The 24,481-nt window shown below is 38.5% G+C and overlaps 1 protein-coding gene across 5 annotated transcripts in view; it reads right to left on the bottom strand.

Annotated features, from left to right (window-relative positions):
* The window catches only part of STRBP (spermatid perinuclear RNA binding protein), a gene marked incomplete at its 3' end in the record, with an annotated part of 69,327 nt that overhangs the window by 16,488 nt on the left and 28,358 nt on the right, over positions 1-24,481 (bottom strand). For all 5 annotated transcript variants that reach the window (XR_014265368.1, XM_082467765.1, XM_082467763.1 and 2 more), the window contains 7 exons: positions 18,080-18,172; positions 17,490-17,689; positions 12,757-12,915; positions 9,370-9,504; positions 9,026-9,166; positions 6,286-6,409; positions 1,701-1,745 (listed from right to left, as the gene is read on the bottom strand). Coding sequence is in view for 4 of the 5 variants with exons in the window: in XM_082467765.1 (XP_082323891.1) it covers positions 1,701-1,745; positions 6,286-6,409; positions 9,026-9,166; positions 9,370-9,504; positions 12,757-12,915; positions 17,490-17,689; positions 18,080-18,172 (897 nt within the window). The remainder of the gene's footprint in view (positions 1-1,700; positions 1,746-6,285; positions 6,410-9,025; positions 9,167-9,369; positions 9,505-12,756; positions 12,916-17,489; positions 17,690-18,079; positions 18,173-24,481) is intronic.

Raw genomic sequence — 24,481 nt, 5'->3', positions numbered from 1 at the left:
TCTGAAGAGGGGGCTCAGAGGCCGCAGGGGGAAAGTATAATGTTAGAGGAAAGGGAAGAACAGGAGAGAAAAACGAAAAAGACTGAGGAAAAACGTGAATGTGCCTTAGAGCCTAGATATACAAGTGTTTTAAAGAAAAAAATTAAGCTCTAGCAAACCTGTACTAAAGAACATGGGACTTACTATGTCTAAAAGAAAGACACAGACTTAAGGACCTACCCTAGGAGGCAGACGCTTTGGCTCTCACACAAGACATATTACAATGAGTCTAGTGAGTCAAAATGTATTTGTAAACTGACCAGACCTAATTCACAGGAAGGATGAGGTGGTCAGGGTATCCAGAAGTTGGCTGAATGGTAAAAGCAAACTGCCAAATCAAAAGGAGCTAGAGAGCTTGAATTCAGAAGAGACTCTAAGTGACAGCATATTCTTGTATGGGGAGGCCCTGGCCGAACCTGAATGCGTCAGTGGAGACATTCAGTTAAGGAAGAAACTCCAGACTCTGCTTTCAGCCTTAGAGGAAACTCACCCCAAACGTCTGAGCCTTCCAGCTTCTCCACATCTTTCCAGGATGTAAATTATCTATCTTAATAGGGAAAGCGGTCAAACTGTTCACTTTCTACTTATTTCTACAGCTAGGAAATCAGATGAAGCTTCAGTTTAGCAGTGTCTTAAAGACCCATAATTTTCATCCAAACAAAAATGGGAAAGCTGATGCATGAGAGAAAAAGCATAATGAAAGGTCTGAGGCTCGTGTGGAGGACTAATGCCACAAGTAGCAACACAGTCAAGGTCCTTCTCTTCTGTGTGCACACACGCCCAGCCCGGGGTCGCACTGGTGCACACAGGTGTGCACCCACACACTCTAACACTCACATGCATTCTCTCACATGTGTGCATACACACTCGCGTTCTTTTTTCTCTCAATGACAAACATCCTACAGATGGCCAACTCTATACCACATAGCACCCGAGTTAGGAAAAATGCCTAAGAAAGCATATCACTGACTCCAAACCTACTGCCTCCATTGCCACATAAACCTCATTCAAAAGTTATCCAAAGGGCCACTGAGATTCATTTCCGCATCTGCCTTTGTTTTTTATTTTTGGAGGGAGAGGAGCTATTCCTATGATTTTTCTCACTGTACTACACAAACCTTCTCCAGTAAGCACTTCAGTAACTGCTGTAGATACCCCCTCATCACTCTCTAGGTCTTGTTCACTCCACCTCTACAGCAAAATTCATGAAAAAGGATGACAGCTACAAATTTGAAGTGAGTACTTCCTATCTCTAACTCAAATCACCTACAGTTCACACAGTTTCAAACCAGAAACTTAAATGTAGCTCTATAACTGGCAGGCAGCCAAGCTAGAAACTGGGTATGGCCCTTCAGTAGCCTTTGAATGGAGTATAAGTTGGCTGTAAGAAGAACTACTTAAAATATTTAATTTCAATATGGTCAGAAACAGGCAATTAGAACAAGCAGTCCTTCAATCAGGCAAAGCAGAGAGAAGAGCAACTCCAACCAAACCAAGAACCACAAGGTTGTGGCATTTTCAACGGGAATTTAAGTTGGGTCACTAGAATAAGTAGGTCTGAGATCCTCCAATTCATTTAAAGAAACCCTAGATACAAACTGTGCTTTGGATTGCTGTGCAGAGTGGCTTAAGAGGAGAAATCAGTAAGATGGTGTACATACCATAGGCAGGGGCAGCTGTGCTGTAACCATATGGTGTTCCATAGCCTGGTGCAAAGAAGGAGAAAGCACATCAGTCCAGGAAAAAGGGCAGTCAGCACTGGCCCAATTCACAAGGACCACCTGGCCCGGCACCTTGGGCCCCAAGGACTTCTTCAAGGTGCTGGCTGAACCAGAACCCTTCCCAGAATGGCCCGAGTCTACCGATTCCTCCATGCCTATGTAGAGTGGAAGCTTTTTACTATGGCCTACCAAGCTCTCCTGACCTACCAGAATATCCTGTTTCTTTCTCACTACACTTACCACATTGTATTATAATTATCAACTCTTTGTCTGTGTTCCCCCCTAGAATGGCAGAGCCTCAAGTCTTATACATCTTTGCATCACTTGAACCTAGCAGAATGTCTGGCATATAGTAACCACTCACAAATTTAATTTGTTCAACAAAAGAATACTTAGAACCACTCAAATTACCAATTTCTCACAGTTGGAAAATAGGAATTTCCAAGTCTTTTTTCAGAAAGCAGTGACAGAGCAGGCTAAGCCTCAACTGCCACTGAAGAGGGCGCACAGATCAGGCTGTGGGCTCGAGGGCAAGGTCCATGTCTTGTTGAAATCCGAATTCTGGGCCCCAGCACAGGGTCTTTCAGTAAATACTGTTAAAATTGACATTAGCATCTGGTGCCTATGAAGAAGGCTCATATTATCAATAAAGTACAAAGAACACAAAAGTTTTTGAACCATTTAGTTCTGGCGCTAGTTTCTTATATGTCCTTAGATATGTAACCTCTGAGTTGCCACTTTCATCTATAAAATGGGAAACCCTCCAAGCTACTTTATAGTTTTATAGGGATTAGAAATACTACGTTAATAGAAACGACAATCTTTAATTTTTCAGTAAAATGACTTTAAAAAATATAAATACTGGGCTTCCCTGGTGGCGCAGTGGTTGAGAATCTGCCTGCCAATGCAGGGGACACGGGTTCGAGCCCTGGTCTGGGAAGATCCCACATGCCGCGGAGCGACTGGGCCCGTGAGCCGCAATTACTGAGCCTGTGCGTCTGGAGCCTGTGCTCCGCAACGAGAGGTCGCGATAGTGAGAGGCCTGCGCACTGCGATGAAGAGTGGCCCCCGCTTGCCACAACTAGAGAAAGCCCTCGCACAGAAACGAAGACCCAACACAGCCATAATAATAAATAAATAAATAAACAAATACTTAAAAAATATAAATACTAAATCACTTGGGTAAATCTCTAGGAAAAACTGGTTTCTAAAATAGAACAAGGGCACAAAATCTACATGGGCCCTTCACATTGTACCCAAAACAAATCAAGCTTTTTTACTTTACAGTCCCTTTTTCTATAATCATTTCTGCTGCTAGAATGATTTTTTTTTTCCTTCTTCTCTAGCTGACCAACTGCAACTCATCCTTTAGGTATCTATCACCTCCTCTGTAAAGTCCCCCAGGCTTGCTGTTCACTTTGCCCACCCCACGTCACAGCTTGCATCATATTACACGGTACTTTCTCAAGTGTCTGTTCCTACCCCATGTGACCCCAAGCATTCACAGGGGCAGACGCTAAGTGTTGGTCATCTTTGAATGCTCAGATCTAAATCTCTTGTTTGAGATAAAACATTCAAATATATGTTGAATAAGTAAATTGCTTTTGGGGACTAACTGAAACATTTTCTTAGAGATAAAGTTTTTCACTTTTTAGTCTATACTTAAGTCATATAAAACTGGGAGTTGTACAACTTAGTCTTTAGTGCTCACTAAATCATATATTTCAAGAGGACACAAGGCAGTTGAAATAAGCAGTAGGAAATATACAGTAGGAAAAGTATCAGAAGCCAAAAAAAAAAAAAAAGATTAATGCTTAAAAAAGAAGGCTGTATATCAAATCTATTCCAGGAAAAGGTAGCTGGTTGGCTAAGGCTACAGTTTCAAAGGTTTTACTAAAACCTCCTTAAAGAGATGAAACTATAACAACTAAGCTGGCCACTAATGAGGCCACTGGGGTTCTAATCCTGACTTCACGTCTCACTAAGGTGACTCTGAACTGCACCTGCTATTTAACCTCTCTGAGCCTCAGTCTTCTGCAGAAACTGATGGCAGAGGAATGTAATTAAATAACATATGTAAAAATACTTACTATACTCCCTGCTGCACAAAATACACTCTGCAAATGGCATATAACCTATTCATAATCCAAACTGACCTAATCTGAATCTTCTCTAGGCTATAAAAGAACTTCCTTTTTAAAAGCTTCAGAAGACAGGCCTTTCACAGAGGTCAGTGCAATGATGTAAAAGAGGAGCTACTACAGAGCAGAGAGGCAGACAGCAGGATTCCTCTCACAATCACTGCCACTAGCTGATGGCTGCTGACCCCTCGCGCGTGAGGGAAACGTCCCATGACTCAGCAGCTGGACAAAACTGGATGAGCACGTCACCAAAGGCAAGAGAGTTCACCTCAATAACCTGCCTACTACTGTTTAATGAAAGCTGCTTCCTTTAAATAAGACATTAAATGAGGCAAAAAAAAAAAAAAATTAAATTTCCATAGAAATAGTGAGATGCACAGAAAAATGTCTTAATTTTGGACACACAAAAAATATCAAACTGTAACCACCCTCTCACGCTGTCTTTCAGCACTCTCTGTCTCCTTCAATGGTGCCACCATCCAATCTACTTCCTCCAGCATAAGATCCTGGGAGGGACCTGAAACCTCACTCTGTTTCGTTCTCCACATTCAATCCATCAATTCTGCTTCTGAGGTTCTTCCATCTGCTCACTTCTTGACCCCCATCTACTTCCCTACACCCCCTGGAGATCCCTCCATGGCCTCTAGTCTAGTCTCTCAGCTTACAAAAACCTTCTACTTTGTCTTGGCATGCCGACTTCTGTCCCTACAAGCCGTTCTTCACGCTACAGAGAGTGAGTGATCTTTACAAATAAAGTCTGAAAGTCTTATCTCCTTATTCCTCTTAGAACCCTTCATGACTTCCCCCATACTTAGGTGCTAAGACCAAAATCCAAACCACAGCCTCCAGGACGGGACTGAGTACCCACTTTAGCTCAAATTCCGCCCCCCTTCACCCACACACAGTGCTCTCCACGCTACAGACATGTTGGCCTCCTCCTAATTCTTCAAATGAGCCAAGTTCCCTCCTACCAGCGCCATAGGGTGCTGATGTGCTATTCCCTCTGTGTGCGGTGTTCTTCCGTCCCAATCTTCTCTGAGTTAACTCCTACTCATTCTTCAAAGCTCAGTTCAAGTGTCACATCTTCAGGGAAGCCTTCGAGTCCCCGACAGACTAGACCAGGTTTCTCTGTCACGTCCCCTCAGAGCATCGTGCCCCTCTCCTTCATCATAGCAACTCAGTCAGTCGTGAGTATTCCATTAGTATGTCTCACCTTTAGACCAAACACTGCCGGAGAGCATAATCCATGTCTGCTGTGTGTCAAGGCAGGCACACAATATTTGAGTAAGAGTACACATTGTTTATATGACACATCTTTGAGCTATGCCCCTACTGGGATCAACTTCTAGAAGCTTAATTCCAAAGCCACATCATCCACAGAACTTCCCAAAAAGTCTAATTCTTTCTTAGAAAAAAAAAAAACACAACCTAAGTGAACTTCTTAAGAGTGTTATGCAAAAAAATAATGACGGGATAAGACCCAATCTTTATGACAATTTCATCTTGATCAACAACTACTACTGGTTTAGTTGTCAAGTTCAAAGTTCCATACTTGCAATATTACAGAGAATTTGATTTTAATGAGACAGCGGTACAGCTACTGCTAAGATGATACAAGGATGAGAACAGAAGGCAGAGGGCATCTTTTCCCATCTTCCTCAAGCCATGGTGAAATGGAAAGAATATAAACTTTGGAACTAGAAACACCTACACTCAAATCTTTGCTCTGCTATTTACAAGATGTCTCACACTGAGCTAGTTGCCTTACCTCCCTAAAACTTAGTTTCCTCACACGGAAAAATGGAAATAATTTCTACTTGAGGAAACACTGTGAAGATTAAAAACAATTAAGTGAAATCATTTATATGAAAGTATCTAGTGTATACTCAGCTCTAGATAAGTAAGTTCCCCCTTTCCTCTTTGTGTACTTCTTTAGCCCCTGATGGTTCCCCAACATAGAGTTAAAGAAATGCTAACATCGCCGGGCTTCACCCCAATTAAGTAGCTCTTACCAGCCATTTTTCTCACCTGTGATACCCAATCTGTCGTCTATGTCCCCACCGAATACACTCTGCTCAGCTATCCAAACTCCCCAATCTGTGGAATATCTTTGAGCTTCCTCATTGTCCAAATATGTCCCCTCAACTAAGCACAGTACTCCTCATCTGTCACCTCCCTCCAGAAAGCCTCTAGTCACTCAGCAGATTCCAGGAGAAAACCTGTAACATTCTGTAGATTCTCTTCTTTTGAAATTCGGTGCACATCCATCCTATACCCATATTATGTTTCCAGAAACCCTGTATAACCCTGGAAAATAAAGGAGAGGCTGTTCTTGGAACTCTGGCCCAGAAAAGGAGGCAGATGTCTCACAGGGTGCACTATACCTGGAGCTATGTAGCCAGGAGCAGCTGTGGCCCCAACAAAAGCTCCCCTTGTTAGAGTTCCTCTTCCTCTGCCCCGAACAGCTTGGACTGCTGCGGACACAGCTGTATTCACAACACCCTTTGCCTGTTAAAAATAACACATTTCATTACTGAGAGAAATAAGATCATCTCATCAACTTTGTAATGCATAATTACTCTATGAGAAACTTGAGCCTGTACATGAGATTAATCGTCTATGACCTTGAACCTTCAATTTATAATCTGTAAAATGAAAATGACATCTATCTTACAGAGTTGTTCTGGAGAAGATGCTGGCACAGAGAAGTATGCAAATAAATTCTTCCTTTCACTTGAGGGTTACCCAGAAAGAGTTCGTTTTCTGCACACAAATTTCAGCAGTCAAATTACATCCAAAGTCATTTTAGGCCTGACTAAAGCAATTACACACACTTGATACCTAGGTTCAAAATTTACTGAATTCTCCCCCAGCAAACAAAAAAATACCACAACAAACTACCTGGAGTTAGCTGTGAACCTGAATGGGGTTTTAAAAAAAAAGAAAAGGAACTAAGACAGGAAGACCAAAGGTGTGGATGCCAGTTCCTGATGTAAGTAACTGAGACCTCAGGAAGGTCATGCAATTCTGCTGTGTGTGCGTGTATCAATCACCTCTGAAGTCTCTTCTTGCTCTAAAATGCTATGGGACTCTGGTAAAGTCACATAATCTCTATGGGAGTCTCCCCACTAATTGCAAAATGACAATTATGATACCCACTTTGTTTTCCTTACTTCAGAGTAGAAAGAGCAACTGAGAAAATAGATACAAAACTCTGAAAAGTAGAATAGATAAGGACAAAGAGTAATGGTACACAAGGCTGCTAGAACATTCCTTTCCAAAACTGAAAATTTAAGAAATAAGAAAATATCTAGTTTTAAATTACATATTATATTTACTTTTTAATACAAAGATGCAATAAAAACTCAAGCTCAAAAAACTACTAATACTCCCTCCTATAACCAAGCTGCAGGGAAGGAGGTGCAGAGCCTCAAAAGCATTGTACGATCAAGTCAACAGCATCTCAGACAGCTTAAATAGTCAGTGCATATACACATTTATCTCTCATTGAAAAATCCTAGGATAGCCTCTATAACTGGGTAGAAGACAGTTTCAAGGTCGAATGTATCGTGCACAGAGAACAGCCATTTTTTCCTTTTGGCTGAAAAAAATCCAACCAAAATAGACTGCTTCTTGGCTGTCAAGCACATTGAACACGTGAGTTTTATAGCTTTTAGTATGGAAAATTTCTAAAAATGAGTGAACTTCATGCGGGCATTTTTTTTTTTTAAACACAGCTTAGTCAAATGTAGTCAGAAAGTAGTAATCTGGCAGCAGCAAAGTGACTCCACACAAATCAAGCTCATGTCTCCTAGAACCAAACCTAACTACCTAATAAGTATCTGCACATAGCATAGGCTTTTTTAAACACTAAAATTAACTGACCCATATACAAGATGTAACGCATGAGAAAAACACACCAAAACAAACAAGGTAACAATTATCCTTCTACTAATTTAGAACATATTCTAGAAGATTTTAGAAAAAGAAAATCCACTTATCCTCTCTCTACATGTATACCACTGCAATTTAAACGCTTTATTTGTATTTCATCTCAGTAAAAAGTTTGTTTTTTGTTTATATTTTGAATTCTAGAATATAAGCAGTGTTTATTATAGTACATACAAGAAGTTTAAATTAACACAAAACAAATTTCTAAGATGGATATAATATACAATAGGAGCATGCCAATGGTCTTTGGAAGGAGAAGAACCAGGTTTCAAAGGGAACCCTTACCATCAATTAGCTATGTTACTACAAGCGGTATCTTAATGTGTTCAAGCCTCATTTCCTCATCTATAAAATGAGAGCTATTCTAACCTCTTATAATGGACTTCGCATATGCATATTTAACACAGAATCTTAAATAATCTAAGCTTCCTTCTATTAGTCTAAACATTTTTCTTGACTTGTTCCTATCACATAATATATTCAGACATTATTATACCAGTATTCTCCACAAGGGAGAGAATGTGTCTTATAGTTAACATATCTCCTTTTCCCTCACAATCGTGCACATGGTATATGTCTAGAAAATATTTTTGAATACGTAAATGAATGGATAGAAGAATCTGTTATTCAAAAGCGTGCAATTAGGAGGCCATCTTTTCTTACTGCAACCCTTGTTACAATCCTGGGCCTTTAGCAGCTCTAACATTTCCAATGTCGGTAATGAACAGAAGCAACAAAGGGTCAAGTTCTACTGTGACGCCCTCAAAGGAAAACCCAAAATAAATAATGCAAAAGGACAAAACTGGAAAGGAAATGGAAGAGCACCTGCAGACTGTGATGAGAGTAAGCCCCAAATATTCTTGGCAGCTTCCCTAAACTAAACAAATGCTAGTATCTCATTAAAGTCCCAACCCTCCAACACTCTACCTCTTCAAGAATGACCTAAAGCCCCCAAATAATGCTAATAGTCTCTTTTTAATATATAATTTGCCTAAAAGACCACAGAACAGAGAACCACTAATCATATTTCTATTATTCATGATCAAACCCAAAGAAAAGTTTGCCAAATCCAAGAAAAAGAAGTAACTTTAGAAAAACCTGAAGTGGCACAAAGACAGGAAAGGAAATTTAATTCTGGTAATATCTTTCAAAGGTTTAATGCTTAACTCATACCTGAGGGATAATCTTCTTTTTCTTATTATTTGCTGCATTGGGTCCAGAAAACAGCTTCTCCAGGGCAGCTAAAGCTGCACTTGCCTTTGCCACTTTCTTATTTGGACCTGCACCTCTGAATTTCTGTCCATCTACTTCTACCTAAAATTAAGAACAACACTCTGCAATTATCCCATGCAATTCCTCTACACAGTTGTAATTTAAATGTATCACAACACAGAAAACACCAAAAGTCAAACAGTACCATAAGATTTGACTCACTCTAAAGCTTTTTTATATATAAGCTCAGGATACCCTATGTCTTTGAGGGGAAAAATAAGGTTGGCTTGTATCTAGGTACACACCTCCATTACAAAGCGTTTGTCATGGCTTCCACCAGTCTCCGAGATGAGTTCATACTTAAGACCTCTTCTTTTTTCATTGAGCTCCATTACAGGATTTTTGCCACTTGCTGTGAGGATAGGGCCCTGAGTTCTTACCTAAAAGGAGGTTCAATCAAGTAAATTTTTAGAGTATTAGATTTCTTATTAATACAATTATACTACGTCTCTGTTGAAAAAGAGGCTCAAGAATTGTACTTTAAAGCATTCAGGGGCTAGGATGCATGATCACTTCTGTATACAAATGGCAAAATATCTTTAAAGGTATCAAAATTCTACAAGCAGTAAACATCACAGTAAGTCATCTGGCCAGCCTGCCGTGGAAGCAGGCTGTCTCAACAGATCAGTATTCAAGAGCAGTGTAGCCTTGCCATCACATGGCACTCCAGGGTCTGATCTGGGGTGTTCAAGATCTAAGAACAATACTCTAAATGACTGACAATGTAGGTAGAACAGTTGAGATTCACATGACACCTGAGCATTCATTGTTTTTCATCTTTAGGATTAGGAAGAAATAACTCTAAATTTGGGAGACGGAAAGAAAATGTGCCTACACACCTCTCAGTCTCTCTAAAGAGATTTAACGGCACCTAGAGTAAAAACAATAGGCTACAGACTATGAATTCTGAAATTTAAAAATAATAAAAGCAGTCATTCCCTGCCCTCAAGGAGCTAGAGTATAGAAGGAAGGATTGATCCAATCACTGTAAAACAATGTACATTATAGAGCCCATGTATATTATGGAAACACAGTACAAGGAATCATTTTCTAGGGCAAACAGGATAGTTTTCCTGGAAGTGACACACAAACCTGACCTTAAAAGGTAAGTACCAGACCATGAGAAGGAGGAAACGAAGGAGAAGGGCATTCTGGACAGAAGAAACAGCCATGCAAAGGCCCAAAAGAAAGAAAGACCATTTGTTTGGGAAATGGCAAGAAGTTCCATTTGGCTGTATTAAGCGAGTGAGGAGAGGAAAGCAGAACCAGATTAGAAACACTGTGCTTGATGGAGCCAAATCATAAAGGACTTCAAATGTCATGCAAATGAGCTTCAACTTTATCATGGACAATGGGGAGCCACTGAAAGACTTAAATCTGGGTAAATTCACAATTAGACTAGAAAACTGCTCTAGGAGTGGTGGAAAGAACTGACATAAGGATAAGACTAGAGGTGAGGAAGAGAAGTAATTCACGTAAGAGTGTGAAGGCTCAAACGAAGAGAGAGGCTAGCACCAAAAATAAACCACAAAACTATAATTTTAGAAAGGAAAGACCCAACGACTGAGCACTTTTTGAGGTTAGAGGGCATGTCTGTAATTCTATCCCAGTAATTGCTCAAGAAATGCTGAACAAAAATGAATTATTACATATAATAGGATTTTCATGTATGTAAACCTAATGGACAGCAAGATTCTCTTAAAATACTCTACGCTGATTTAATAAGTGGTTGATGCTATAAAAGTGAAACATTGGACAATTTTTAAAGACAATTTTAATAAACATTCCTGGGTCTTTTGCAATAAACCACTTCTTGAAGAGTTTTTAATAATCTACATCTTTTTAATTTCAAGGCAAATTTCTGGAGTCCATCTTTAAAAGGTAATGAGTAATTTCTGAAACTACCCTATGATTACCCTATGGTAATCACTCCTTGCTTTCCAAATCTGAAATCACTTTTATAAAAATGAGTCAAGATAAAAATATTTGCAGTTCTAATCAATTATTACTATTTTAAATGAAGAATAAGAGCTTTCTCCCCTCCCCATTACTAGATTATACAGAAGCAAAGCAGAGATGGATTCACAATCAGAACCTCCACATACTCTCATAACTGCTATTAGTTTAGCCCACACTGCTCTCTTAATTCCCTTTGAACTTAACAGTCTGTACCTCATAATTAATGCGCTCTTTTTCTCTTACTATTTATAACACTGCCAGCAAACCATCTTGGCCTGCCTGTGACAACCACTTATGAATGACTGGTCCTCTCTAAAGCCAGGTGCCATGTCTTCTATCCTCCACAACATCACACGAGGAGTCGGGCATGGCTTTCACAGGCCTCAGCCCCATCAGTCCCCACCATACAGGCCCACCTGGTACTTCTCAAACATTTACTTTCACAACTCCAGGTATTATACCTCCTATTCCTTGGCCCAGAATGCCTTCTTTCCACCACTTCCCCACATAGCAAAATCCTACTCATCATCTCAAACCAAGCTCACAGTTCACTCCCTTTGATTTTACTTGTGTGTACATTTTGTAATCACATCCTCCTTTGAGATTTTACATTATATTCATTTTGCAATCACGGTGCTTATCACATTACATCATAATTATGAGCGTATCTTTTGCCCTTCTATCCTGAGAACATCTTAAGGCTCTGGACACAATTTCTGCAGCATCTAGCAGTAAGCAGGTACTAAAAGGGGACAAAATTATAGTCCACTAAGTCCTTGATAGATACTCATTCTTACAAATGACACTTTTTAAAATTTAATGTAAGCTCCTGCGGTTACTTTAAAGCCAATTTTTCTTACGTAGAATGCAATAAGCAAGGGCCCCATGAATTCCCAAATAAGCCATGTATACTCAGTACTTGGACTTTTGTCTCCTTCTATTATCTGTGACAATACATCATAGGTCAGGACTTGCTCAAGAGTCTGAGGAACATACTAAATCAGACGCCCTCTTTAGGGCTGGACCAACTCAATGATGACCCCACTGACCCCCACAGCTTAGCACAAATTTTGAATAATCCTAAATTTCCCCATTAGATTTTTTTTTTAAGTTTGCAAACATACATACATACACATATTCATTCATTCATTCATTCATTCGTTTATAGCACAGCAGCTTGTGGGATCTTAGTTCCCCGACCAGGGATGGAACCAGGGCCCCCTGCAGTGGAAGCATGGGGTCCTAACCACTGGACCGCCAGGGAAGTCTCTAGATCTTTTTGTTTTTCACTCTTCAGTTATTGTTGACGTTCCTGATACATTATGATTGTGAAATGCTGGAAGCAACTCCCATGGCCAGCAAAGGAGAAATGCTAGTTAAATTAGGATACATCCATGTGTTGTACAGTATACAGTTATGTTTACAGCGATTTTTAGAGTTAAGTGAAAAAACAAGATGTAAAACTGTATGAAAATATGATTGCCTTCATAAAAAATACACATAGAAAAAAGGCTGGATATAAATAAAGCAAAATATTAATAATGGCTGCCTCTGGAATACATATACTTGTATATGCTTTTGATTGTCTCATTTATACTTCTCCATACCTCTCAAATTTTTGACAATGAACATACATTACTTTTCTTCCAAGGAAAAAAAAAATGTAAGTATACCTCTAAGGTACTGGAGGTTTCAGTTGTAGAATTTCCAGTATTATTGCTTGAGTTTGAAGACACTGTTTCATTTTTGCCTTCATTATCTGACTTTTCATCGGAACTCATACATTCAATATCTGCATCAAAGCCCGTTGGGTATCCCATTGCCTGCAGTACCTGTACAAATTACATTAAGATTCAGTTTTATTCAAACACCAGACACCACAGAGAATAGATGAAATATTGAGAACAACAGTTTCAAACCCACAACATTTGAAACCATGAAACACCCTGCAGAAAGAGAAAGATGGTGCTAAATCTATAAATCCTTGGTTAAAAAAGTTTTACCTACCAGAGTGTCACCATGGAAAATGGGGGAAACCTCCTTAGAGTAATTAGGTTTAAATAACGGATAACAGAAATGCAAACCTGAGGCTACTCTGGGTTCATTTAATTTGGAGATGAGAGGTAGAGAAACACAATAGCCAAGTTCAACCAGTGAGATGAGGGGGAAAGTAAAATCGCACACTATGAAAAGTACACTAGGCTAAAAAGGAAAACACCTGATGGTCTAACTCTTTATTTCTCCTCTGGTCCTCAGTTTTTCAATTTGCAAAACAGGAAGACTGATTAATTGACCTCTAAGTTCTATGACTCAATCCAATAGGGGAAATTAGCACAGAAGGGAAATCAAGGAGTTTTCTTTACCTTGGAGCCAATATGCCTGTTAATTACAAAATTACATCTGAAGCTTTCTACTATCCATCCCTTTGGCTTTCCACTTAAACCATAATCGAGACTTGAAAGAAAAGATTCAGTCTCTAGGTTTATTCTCTACCACTAAGTGAACCAGGAACAAGTTTAGGTTTGTATCTCCATCCCTGCCTCTCAAGGCCCAGTTACATTATGGCTTCCCCCAATGTTCACTCTTCTTATATTTCTACTCATGCCTGGCATTTCTCATCTTTTTTAAAATACAGTTTTCAGAACAGTGTGTGTGTTTGTGTGTTTTGTACACCTTTTAATATCTCCTTCCAGGTTAAACTGCTTTTTAGATGTTTGCAGAAGAATATGTGCACTAGCATTTTTATAAGCCTCTATCAAACTGGTTGACACTGCATTGTCAGTTACTGACTTAAAGGTCTGTACCAGAACTAGGTTCCTAAAGATCCCTATATTTGTTTTAGTTTTTGACTAATGTTTAAAGTTGCTGGAGTGTAAAAGCAACAGCATATTTCTTTATAATCCCAACTATACCCAATAGGTGTCTCAAAAAACTGTTACGGCTGCCACACAAATGAGAAGCCAAACAGCCTAGCCTTTATAAACAATGGCATTCTGTACAAAGGATTCTGCCAATATAAATAAAATATTACTCTAAACAAAAAATGGAGTTAGAGTCTGTCATACAGAGTGAAGTAAGTCAGAAAGAGAAAAACAAATACAGTATGCTAACACATATATACGGAATCTAAGGGGAAAAAAAAAAAAAAAAAAAAAAAAGAGGCCATGAAGAACCTAGTGGCAAGACGGGAATAAAGACACAGACCTACTAGAGAATGGACTTGAGGATATGGGGAGGGGGTGGGGTGAGATGTGACAGGGTAAGAGAGTGTCATGGACATATATACACCACCAAATGTAAAATAGATAACTAGTGGGAAGCAGCCGCATAGCACAGGGAGATCAGCTCGGTGCTTTGTGACCATCTAGAGGGATGGGATGGGGAGGGTGGGAGGGAGGGAGATGCAAGAGGGAAGAGAAATGGGAACATATTGTATATGTATAACTGATTCACTTTGTTATAAAGCAGAAGCTAACACACCATTGTAAGGCAATTATACTTCAATAAAGATGTTAAAAAAAAAAAAAAAAAAAAAAAAAAAAAATGGGCAGAAGTAGACTTCTGTACCTAGAGAACTTGAAATTAATTCACCCAATTCATATGGAGAACTTGGCATTCTGTTGAACGTTTCAAATCGTAAATAAATTCCTTATATTCATTGGGAGTAAGGCCAAGAATACTTCTGTAACATCGTAAGTTCTAAGAGTACTCAGGTAGGACTTCACACTAAGTACACTAACATCGTTTGCTTATACCCTTGTCAATATTTATAAAGAAAACACCTTCTCCACTGCCTGAGTCCTGCAAATATGCTCTCCCTAAGAAATCGCGTCTCAGAAGGAATAGTTATCAGTCTGGATTTAACATCAGGCTAACACAGGCTGCAAGTCAAAAGCCAAGAGTCCCAAAGAAATTTGATTTGTTTACTCCAAAAAAAACTAAAGACACACAGTTTCCCAATTTAATACAGACAGTTAAAAGTCTAATGTGAATTATTTAACACCACTTCTCTCTGCCCTTTTCTCACATATCAGATTCATTTATTGTTTTTGTAGCAACATATTTCAATACATTTATAAATATTTTATATAACTGATGGATAATCTCAAAGGATATTAGACGTGCACTTGCAATACAGCACAACTAACAAAAACTTTTCAAATTAGTTTTCTATGAACACATATTCTAAGATTATTAACTAACATATGCTACAGAAGTAAAAAGAAAAAAATATGGAGTTTTTGGACTTCTAGATCCAGCTTGTTTGGAATCAATATTAAGGCCATGATTCTTCCTGCAGCATGAAGAGGGGCCTATAAAATACGTCCCACCTCCTTTCATGCAAGATGCATCCTTCTATTAAGGACCATAACCCTCTATTTACTTTACCATGTTGCACCATGCAATGTTTCTGCCCACCTTCACCATTTGACTGTTGGTAAAAAAGTATATTTTACTCTTTTCCACGAAGTTTGAATCCTGTTTTATCTCTGATTATAATTAACACTTGTTTCTGCAAGATTAGCAAAATGATGACAAATTGATGAAGTTCTGTAATGGGCACATGGATGTGTACTGCATTATTCTACTTCGTGTTTGAAAATTCTCGTAATAAAAAGTTAAAAAAACATATATTAAGGCCAAAAAAACTGGTATACCAAAGAAAAGTGAGTTTCAAATGTCTGGCAAACAAATCAAACCTAATAAACACATCAACTGAGCTGAAAAATCACAAAATGATTCTTGGAAACAAGGTGACTGGAAAATCCAGGGTAACCATGCCTGTTTTCTCCTGGACAGGGGTCGAGGCTGAGAAAGTTGATACCCTCAAAGACAAGGGGCCAAGAGTGAAAACATGCAGCACACCCTACCCCATGGCTCTCCACTCAGGAGAAAGTCATACTCGTGGCTTCCGCACAGTAGAGAGCCGATGGCTCCGGAACCTCTGCAGAGGGGCTTTACCCGTTGTCCCCTTCAGCCGATCGTTTCCCCACAATTCTTTTCATGGAATATGGCTGATTACGTCCTTAAAGGTGTCCTTTGTGAGGGACAGTCAGGAAAAAGGACTAGAGGAGGAAAGGGAAGACTGGCCACTAATCTTCATCATTTTAGGGTACGTGCTGCTGGGCAGCCACGCTCTTCCTTCTGTTCTTACGTCATAGACAGTGAACTGATATTGATATTTCAAAAGCTTTCTGGGTCAGATGCTAGAGAACTTATATCGAAATTTGTGACTCATTCTCAGCATACTTTACAGCTAAGTTATTAAACTGTATTTTTAGCCTTATTCCTAAATTCACTTTTTCCCTCATTCTTAGTTTTCTTTTTCTGCCTCATTTTAAACTCATACTATTTCAACATACTTAAAAAGTACCCCTTTTGTAAACAACATAACATTCTGTCCTATAATTTTACAGCTTAGTTATTATTTTTCTGCATTGTGCTTATTACTACCTGACAAATAATTGACCCATTTGTATATCCTGCTGTCTTTCTCCCCATTCTATCCTCACTAGAATGCAAGCTCCAGGAGGGCAAAGACTTTATTTTGATCACTGCTGTATCCTTAGCATCTAGGATAATGTTTGCATCTACATTAATAATACTTGCAAACTGGAATGACTATGAAAACAGACCAGTTACATCTTATGTCATACTGTAACATAACAGAACTTTTCTTTAGTGAAAAGTGATCTTCCATCTACTTGATCTTTGACATTTTCGCATTTGTCTGCAAGAGGTCAAATGCAGTCATGGAGAGATTCCAATATTTAAGAATTTTCTATAAACCTATAAGCATAATTGACTGGTTCAATCGTGGGTCTTATTCTCTATGGAAATATTCTGAAATACAGAAAAGGCACCACATGCAAAAAAAACACATTAAATTTATTTATGACAGAAAAAATCTGCAAACAGCAAAATATCCAATGATAGGGGAATGTTTAAACAAACAATAGTACATCTATATCATGTTAATCATACAGCCATTAAAAATTATTTATGAAGATTTTAATAACGTAGAAAAACACTGATGACATGTGAAATGAAAAAAAAAAAAACAAAATCAGAGCATAAAACTACATATACACTGTGAGCTCAACCTAAAAAAAAGAAACAGAAAAAGACTGGAAGTATATACTATATACAAATATTAATGAACTGCCTCAGAGATAAGCAACCAACATAGTTTTTATTTTTTTACTTTTTTGTGTTTTGCAAATTTTATATGATCAACACATTTTATAACCAAAAAAAGAAGAGTTTTGTGATCCAGAGGTGACAAAAGACTGTATGTTATTGTCATTAAAATCTTGAAAAATTCTGTTAATTTATTATAGATAAACAAGCACCTTATTTACAACATAAAATAACAAAGCACTGCTGAGTAAAAGAAATACTGTACCTTCACTGCTACGTGAAGTTTTGCTGTTTTCTTGGATGGTCCTGAGGCTTCATATGTTGTACCATCCACATCTACAGACATTGTGAAGACTGGGGCATGGACAGGGCCAGACTGAGATAAGAGCTTATATTGAAGCCCAGGCCTGATCTGATTTAGCCTCATTAGTGCATTCATAAGGTCTATTGCTTTGCTATCCAGAACTGTAAGAGAAAGAGGAATAAGATCAGAAGTTAAACCATTTTGCTTTAATCTATGTTTCTGTAGGTTCCTAGTGACCACTATAAATTCAGATTTTAAAAAGAATTTCAAAACGCACATATAAATTAACTTCACTTCGTAAGTAATTCTAAAATTACTGCTTAAATAATTATGCTAACATCATTGTAAAAGTAATATGCATTACCATAGCTATACATTAATTTTAGTTTGTCAGTATATTTTAAGCAAATGATGCTTGGAAACAAAAGTTATTCAGTCAGTTTCTTAAAACTCCAATTCAAATCAATCAAATTCTTCACTTTTTAATTTTTATTTTCCTGAGACATAAATCCTTTCTAGTTGACATCTATAAGAATAAAGATTTTACACACTTTTCCTTAAGTTTCGTTTCATCTTCTTATTGGGATCTTTATCATCCCCTAATCCATCTTCAAATGGCCTCTTCAGAGCTGAAGACCCAGCACCTAAACAATTACAAGAGATTCATTATCAGTCAAAACAATGATTCTACTTACTCTACCAAATGTACCTAATATGTTCAGGAAGGAAAAATCTTAGGAATCACAAGGACCATAAGACCCTTTCACTGATCAATTAAATATTTATAATCTTGTAATAGCAAAAAGTTTTAAGTGAATCTTTATGAAACAATATTATCCCTTTTTATAAATATTTATTTTCCCATTTATTCACATATACACATACAAATATCTATGCATAATATTCACATCTGTATATGCACAAACAGAAAAAAGTCTGGAAAGATATGTATCAAAATGTTAAAGGTGGTTATCTCTGGCAGTAAGATTTATTTTCACTTATGTCTCTTCAAATATTTCTGTAAGTTCACATTTATTATACTATTAATTTTTTTTTTTTTTTAAAGGGTTGTGCACCAGTTTGTATCCACCGAATGTACCTTTTCACCAGCCCCTTAGACTGGGGTGGTGTAAGGCTTTGTTGCTTGTTTTGTTTTGTTTTGTTTAAACTTTGGGTTTATTTATTTATTTATGGTTGTGTTGGGTCTTCGTTTCTGTGCGAGGGCTTTCTCTAGTTGTGGCAAGTGGGGGCCACTCTTCATCGCGGTGCGCGGGCCTCACATTATCGCGGCCTCTCTTGTTGCAGAGCACAGGCTCCAGACGCGCAGGCTCAGCAATTGTGGCTCACGAGCCTAGTTGCTCCGCGGCATGTGGGATCCTCCCAGACCAGGGCTCGAACCCGTGTCCCCTGCATTGGCAGGCAGATTCTCAACCACTGTGCCACCAGGGAAGCCCCTATACTATTAATTTTTAAAGTCCACATGTTAAATCTTATGCTTACGGAAATATGATTATTTCTCATACTATGACATATTCTTCTGTCTGCCTGTTCAAATTTCTATTCAAGATTTTATTTACAGTTCATCTTCCCCATGAAGTTTTCTTCAGTTTCCCTCTCATCTCAACTTTTTAGAAGAGTTTCTATGGTATCAGAAATATAAAGTGTCATACGTAGTCTTGTGTCATTGCCTATTTCATATACAGAGACCTTGTGTTTCCTTAGTGTTCTATGAAGGTCAAAGATATTTTCTCCTTGTCTGTATCTTATAAACTATCTAACATAAGACTCAGAAACAACATAATGGGTATGGAACAAAAACTAACTGAACTAATATTAATCAATTTCTTAGATAAAGCAGCTAGTTAATAATGCCATCAAGACATAAGGCAGGAGCTTTGCTGTCCAAGATAAAAACAATCAGAGAAACGCTCATCAACCTGTCCAAGTACCACTTTAAAGAACTCTGTGTTTTCAACGTAAAAGTTGGTTGCTGGGTTTTTCCTAAAGGAAAGTTATGCTCAAAAGATTCATGCCATAAGATTTCCAGATACTTCTTAGTGAAACCTTGTTATAACACTGAGATTAACTACATATTCTCTGATCATCAAGATTTATTGTCCCTTGGGGTAAACACTGACTTCAGCATTTGCTTGAGTCAATACTTACCACTCAGGTCAATCAATCTTGATGTGCTCTCTTCAACAGAAGGCAATATCTGCTTATATCTGCTTAGTATTGTATTTCATTTGCATTACATAAAACTGTGAGTTTGCCAGTCTCCCAGAATGCAGTCTTTAAGAGATAAAGTTAAAAAGGAACAACATCTATTCAATCACTCTCCCACTCATTAAGTTACATTAAAAGCTGCTCCCTGATTGCCTGGAATTCACCAGCTGGCTTAGACATATGGATCTATTCTCTAAATCCTCCAGCTACGTGAATAGAGCTTCATGGATTAAGCTTCCTTCTACCATCCCTGCCCTTGGATAAGGGCTGCAAAATCTGGAGCTAATCATAATAGTAATGGGGCGGAGCGGGGGGTTGGGGGGGATGGGCTTGTGTTACAAAAAGCAAGTTGTTTTCAACATCTACAGTATCTAGAAACAAGAAGTGACCATTTCGGAGGCAACAATTTTTTAAAACAATAGGTGAAGGTTTACCATATGCCTGGCACTGTTCTTAATACCTTATATGGATTAATTTATTTAAGCCTCACAAGCACCCTATGAAGCCTGTACTTTCATCATCCTCATTACAATTTCATTCACGTATTCATCCAGCAACAAATATTAATAGTTTTTCTATGTTCAGGACAATTTTAGGTGCTGGACATATAACAGAGAACAAAACAACGTCCCTGTTCTTAAAGAGTTTGCATCTGGTGGTGGAGACTAAGCCCAACATGTCATATGGTCCCGAGCACAATGGAGAAAAATAAGAAGCTTAAGGAGGAGGATGTGTTGCTATTTTTTTTACATGTGATGCCCGTCAGAAAGGTATCACTTATAGATAAGGTAGCTTTCTGATGAAGATCTAAAGAAAGTAAAAGAGTAAGCTATTCCGCTATTTGGGGAAAGAGCCCCAGGAAGAGAGAACATCAAGTACAAAGGTCTTAAGGCAGGAACATGCTAAGACATAGCATACAGGCCTGAGTGGTTGGAGTGGCGTGACAAGGACGGGACAGGAGCAGAAGATGAGCAGGAGCAGTAGCTCTCAACCTTAGCTGCCACTAACTCACCAGAGGAACTTCTGCAAAATACACAAGTTCCACTTCTAGTACGAGAAAGTAAGTCACTTGAAATAGATGAGAGCAACCAGAAAAGGTGGACCAAATGTCTGTTCCTGGGCAACAAAGAATTATAGAGCCAAGATCCGAGAGACAAAGGAAACCCTGCTCTGGGGGCCACATTTCCCCTGGGGGTATCTTCCACATCCAGAAAAAGCCACTAAGAACTGAACAGAGCACCTCAGGCACCCAGGTCTCAGGGGTCAAAAACTGGACTTTAAGGACCTCCAAAAGGGGAAGGCCTGGTGAATTCCCCACGCTGTGGGTTGGGCCTCTGCAATGCCACATGCTAGAAGTAAATGAAGTAGAAATAGTCTGGATCTCACAAGGACTGAAGCCCACCTTCAAATCACCTTAATCCCTGATTGCATTAATATGATCCAGATTGCCAATTCCACTAGTCATCTCCCAGAAACAAATATAAATCCTCCCTGGAGCACTATATCATTACTCTAGGCTTTAATTCCCTCCAAAATTTTTAAATTTAAGTCTCCATCACTCAAAACAAAAACAAAACACAGGTACATGAGAAGACAAGATACTGTGATCAAAAATCATGAGAAGCAGCACAAAACAGAAACAGATCCCAAAGAGACCCAGATGATGAAGCATTCTTTCAGAAACAAACTTTATTAAAAAGAATGATTATGATGCTCAAAAAGAAAAAAAAAATCAAGAAGAATTTGTGGCAGAAAATCTGAAACTATAAAAGAGCCAAAATTGTAGAAATTAAAAACTGGCAGACCTGCAAGGGGAAACAGACGATCCACAATAGAGGGGAATTGGCATACCTCTCTCAGCAATTAAGAGAACAAGTTAGAAAAAAAAAAAAAATGTGTGTGTGTGTGTGTCTGTGTGTGTGTGTATACAGGTATATAAGATTTGAACAACACAATGAACAAATGTGACCTGACATGTAAAGAATATTCTAGCTCTACCACCTACAGAATATACATACTTTTCAAAGTATGAATCATTTATAAAAACTGACCATGTGCTGAGCCATAAATGAAGTTTCAAGAACTACCAAAGGAAAAAAATCACACAAAGCATGTTCTCAGATCACAGTAGAATAAATGAGCTCAAAAATAAGGAGATAACAGACTTCCCTGGTGGCGCAGTGGTTAAGAATCCGCCTGCCAATGCAGGGGACACGGGTTCGAGCCCTGGTCCGGGAAGATCCCACATGCCACAGAGCAACTAAGCCTGTGAGCCACAACTACTGAGCCTGCGCTCTAGAGCCCACAAGCCACAACTACTGAGCCTGCGTGCCACAACTTCTGAAGCCTGTGCGCCTAGAGCCCTTGCTCCGCAACGAGAAGCCACTGCCATAAGAAGTCCGTGCACCGCGACAAAGGGTAGTCCCTGCTCACCACAACTAGAAAGCCCGCATGCAGCAACAAAGACCCAACGCAGCCAAAAATAAAAAAAATTAATTAATTAAAAAAATAAAAAAATAAAGAGATAACTAAAAAATCCTCATTTGTCTGGAAATTAAGCAATGACATCGAAATGGCTTACATGTCAAAGAACTGATAACAGGAAAATTAAAAAATAGTTTTAACTAACTGATAATGAAAATGCTAATGTAAAAAGAGTATAAAGCACGTAAATCTGGGCATAAAGGAAAACTTAGTCTTAATAGTATATATGATAACATAAGAGGCTTAAAAAAAAGCCAATCATGTATTCATCTATTTCAAAACATTTAAAAAAGAACAGCAAATTAAACCCAAAGAAGGTAGTGAGGAAAAACAAAGGATAAGAGCAGAAATCAAGGAAATAAAATACAAGCATATACCAGGAGACGATCAACAAAGTAAAAAGTTGATTTCTTTTTAAAGACTAAAAAAATTGATAAACCTCTAGTGAGAGCGATCAGAAAAAAAGGAGGTACAAAACGTATAAGAGAGGACATCAATACTGCAGACAATAAAAAGATAAAAGGATCTTATAAATTAGTTTATTTTTAAATTTAGATTAAATGGACAAATTCCTTGAAAACACAATTTACCAAAACTCTCATAAGAAGATGATAGTTCGATGCCTATTAAGGAAATTAGATCCATAATTTAAAACCTTCCCTTAAAGAAAACCTCATGCCCAAATGGCTTCACTGATAAATTCTTCCAAACATTTAAGGAAGAAATAGCATCAATCTTACACACACTCTTCCAAGGAACAGAAAAAGAAGGATGGACACTTCCCAACTCATAAGACCCACATAACCTTAGAACCAAAACTTGATGAAACATTTCAACAAAGGAAAACTGCTGGCTAATCTAACACACAAAAATCTATGTTTTTGTGTATTGCTCACAAAAACCTACACAAGATTGTTCACAGCACCTTTATTTGTAATAGCCCAAAACTGGAGACAAACAAAATGTCCTACAATAGGTGTATTGTTAAACCAAACTCTGACTCATTCATGCCATGGAATCCTACTTAACAGCAAAAAGGAACAAAACTATTGACACATGCCAACAACTTGGATGGGCCACAAGGGCATTATGCTGAGTGGGGGGATGAGGATCTCAAAAGATCACATAATGATAACTTCATTGACATAAAACCCTTGAAATAACAAAATTATAGAGATGGAGAAAAGTTAGTGGTTTCCAAGGCTTGGGGATGACTGTGGGAAGAGGAATGGTGTTACTATAAAGGGGCAGCATAAACGAGATCTTTGTGGTGTTGAAATAGTTCTGTGTCTTGATTGCTATGGTGGTTACACAAACCTACACATGTGATAAAACGGCATAAAACCTATACACACATTGTATAAACATCAATTTCTTGCTTTCCATGTTCTCCTCTAGTTGCATAAGATGTAACCATTGGGAGAAACCAGGTGAAGGGTCCACGGGACCTCTCTGTACTATCTTTGCAACTTCCTATGAATCTGTAATTATAGATAAAATGTTAAGGGGAACAAAAAGAGACTGCTGCTTTGTTGAGAACAGACAAGAGGGGCAAGGAAGACCAGATAGGGAAGATACTGCAATAACAAGGGTAAGAGATAACAGTAGTTTAGGCCAGGATGGTAGCAGTGAAGAAATTAAACAAATAGCTGAATACTGGACACACTTTGAAAGTAAAACAGCCAGGATTTGCTGATGGTTTGGATATGGATGAAAGAAAGAGAAGATTCAAGGGTGAAGGTTTTTGGCCTGAGCACAGAGATGCATAGAGTTTCCAAAGACTGGGATGGTGATAACTATGGAAAGAACAGATGAGAAGTAGAGTAAGGACAGGACATCTTAAGTTTGAGATGTCTGTTAGACATCCGTGTGGAGACAGTGAGGAGGCACTTGGATAGCTGGGGCTGAGGTCAAGGGCTGGGAGTCTAGAGTGAAGACATACATTTGGGAATCTTCACTGAATAGAAGGTACTTCAAGACAAGAGACTAGATAAGATCTCCTAAAGAGTCTAAACGGGTGTAAATAAAGAGAAATGGTCTGAGGCCTGTACCCTGGGATACTAATATTCAGAAATCAGGAAGATGAGGAAAAACAAAGACAGCTGCGGAAAGGGCAGTGGGATAGCAGACCCGAGATAAAGTAATGACCTAGAAGTCAAAAAAAAGTAGTATTTCACACCAGAAAAAGTGTCTTACGGACTTCCCTGGTGGCGCAGTGGTTAAGAATCTGCCCGCCAATGCAG

The sequence above is a fragment of the Balaenoptera physalus genome, assembly GCF_965194825.1.
Source record: "Balaenoptera physalus genome assembly, chromosome: 7".
In the NCBI taxonomy this organism is placed as follows: Eukaryota; Metazoa; Chordata; class Mammalia; order Artiodactyla; family Balaenopteridae; genus Balaenoptera; species Balaenoptera physalus.
This window is presented reverse-complemented; position numbering and strand designations above follow the sequence as displayed.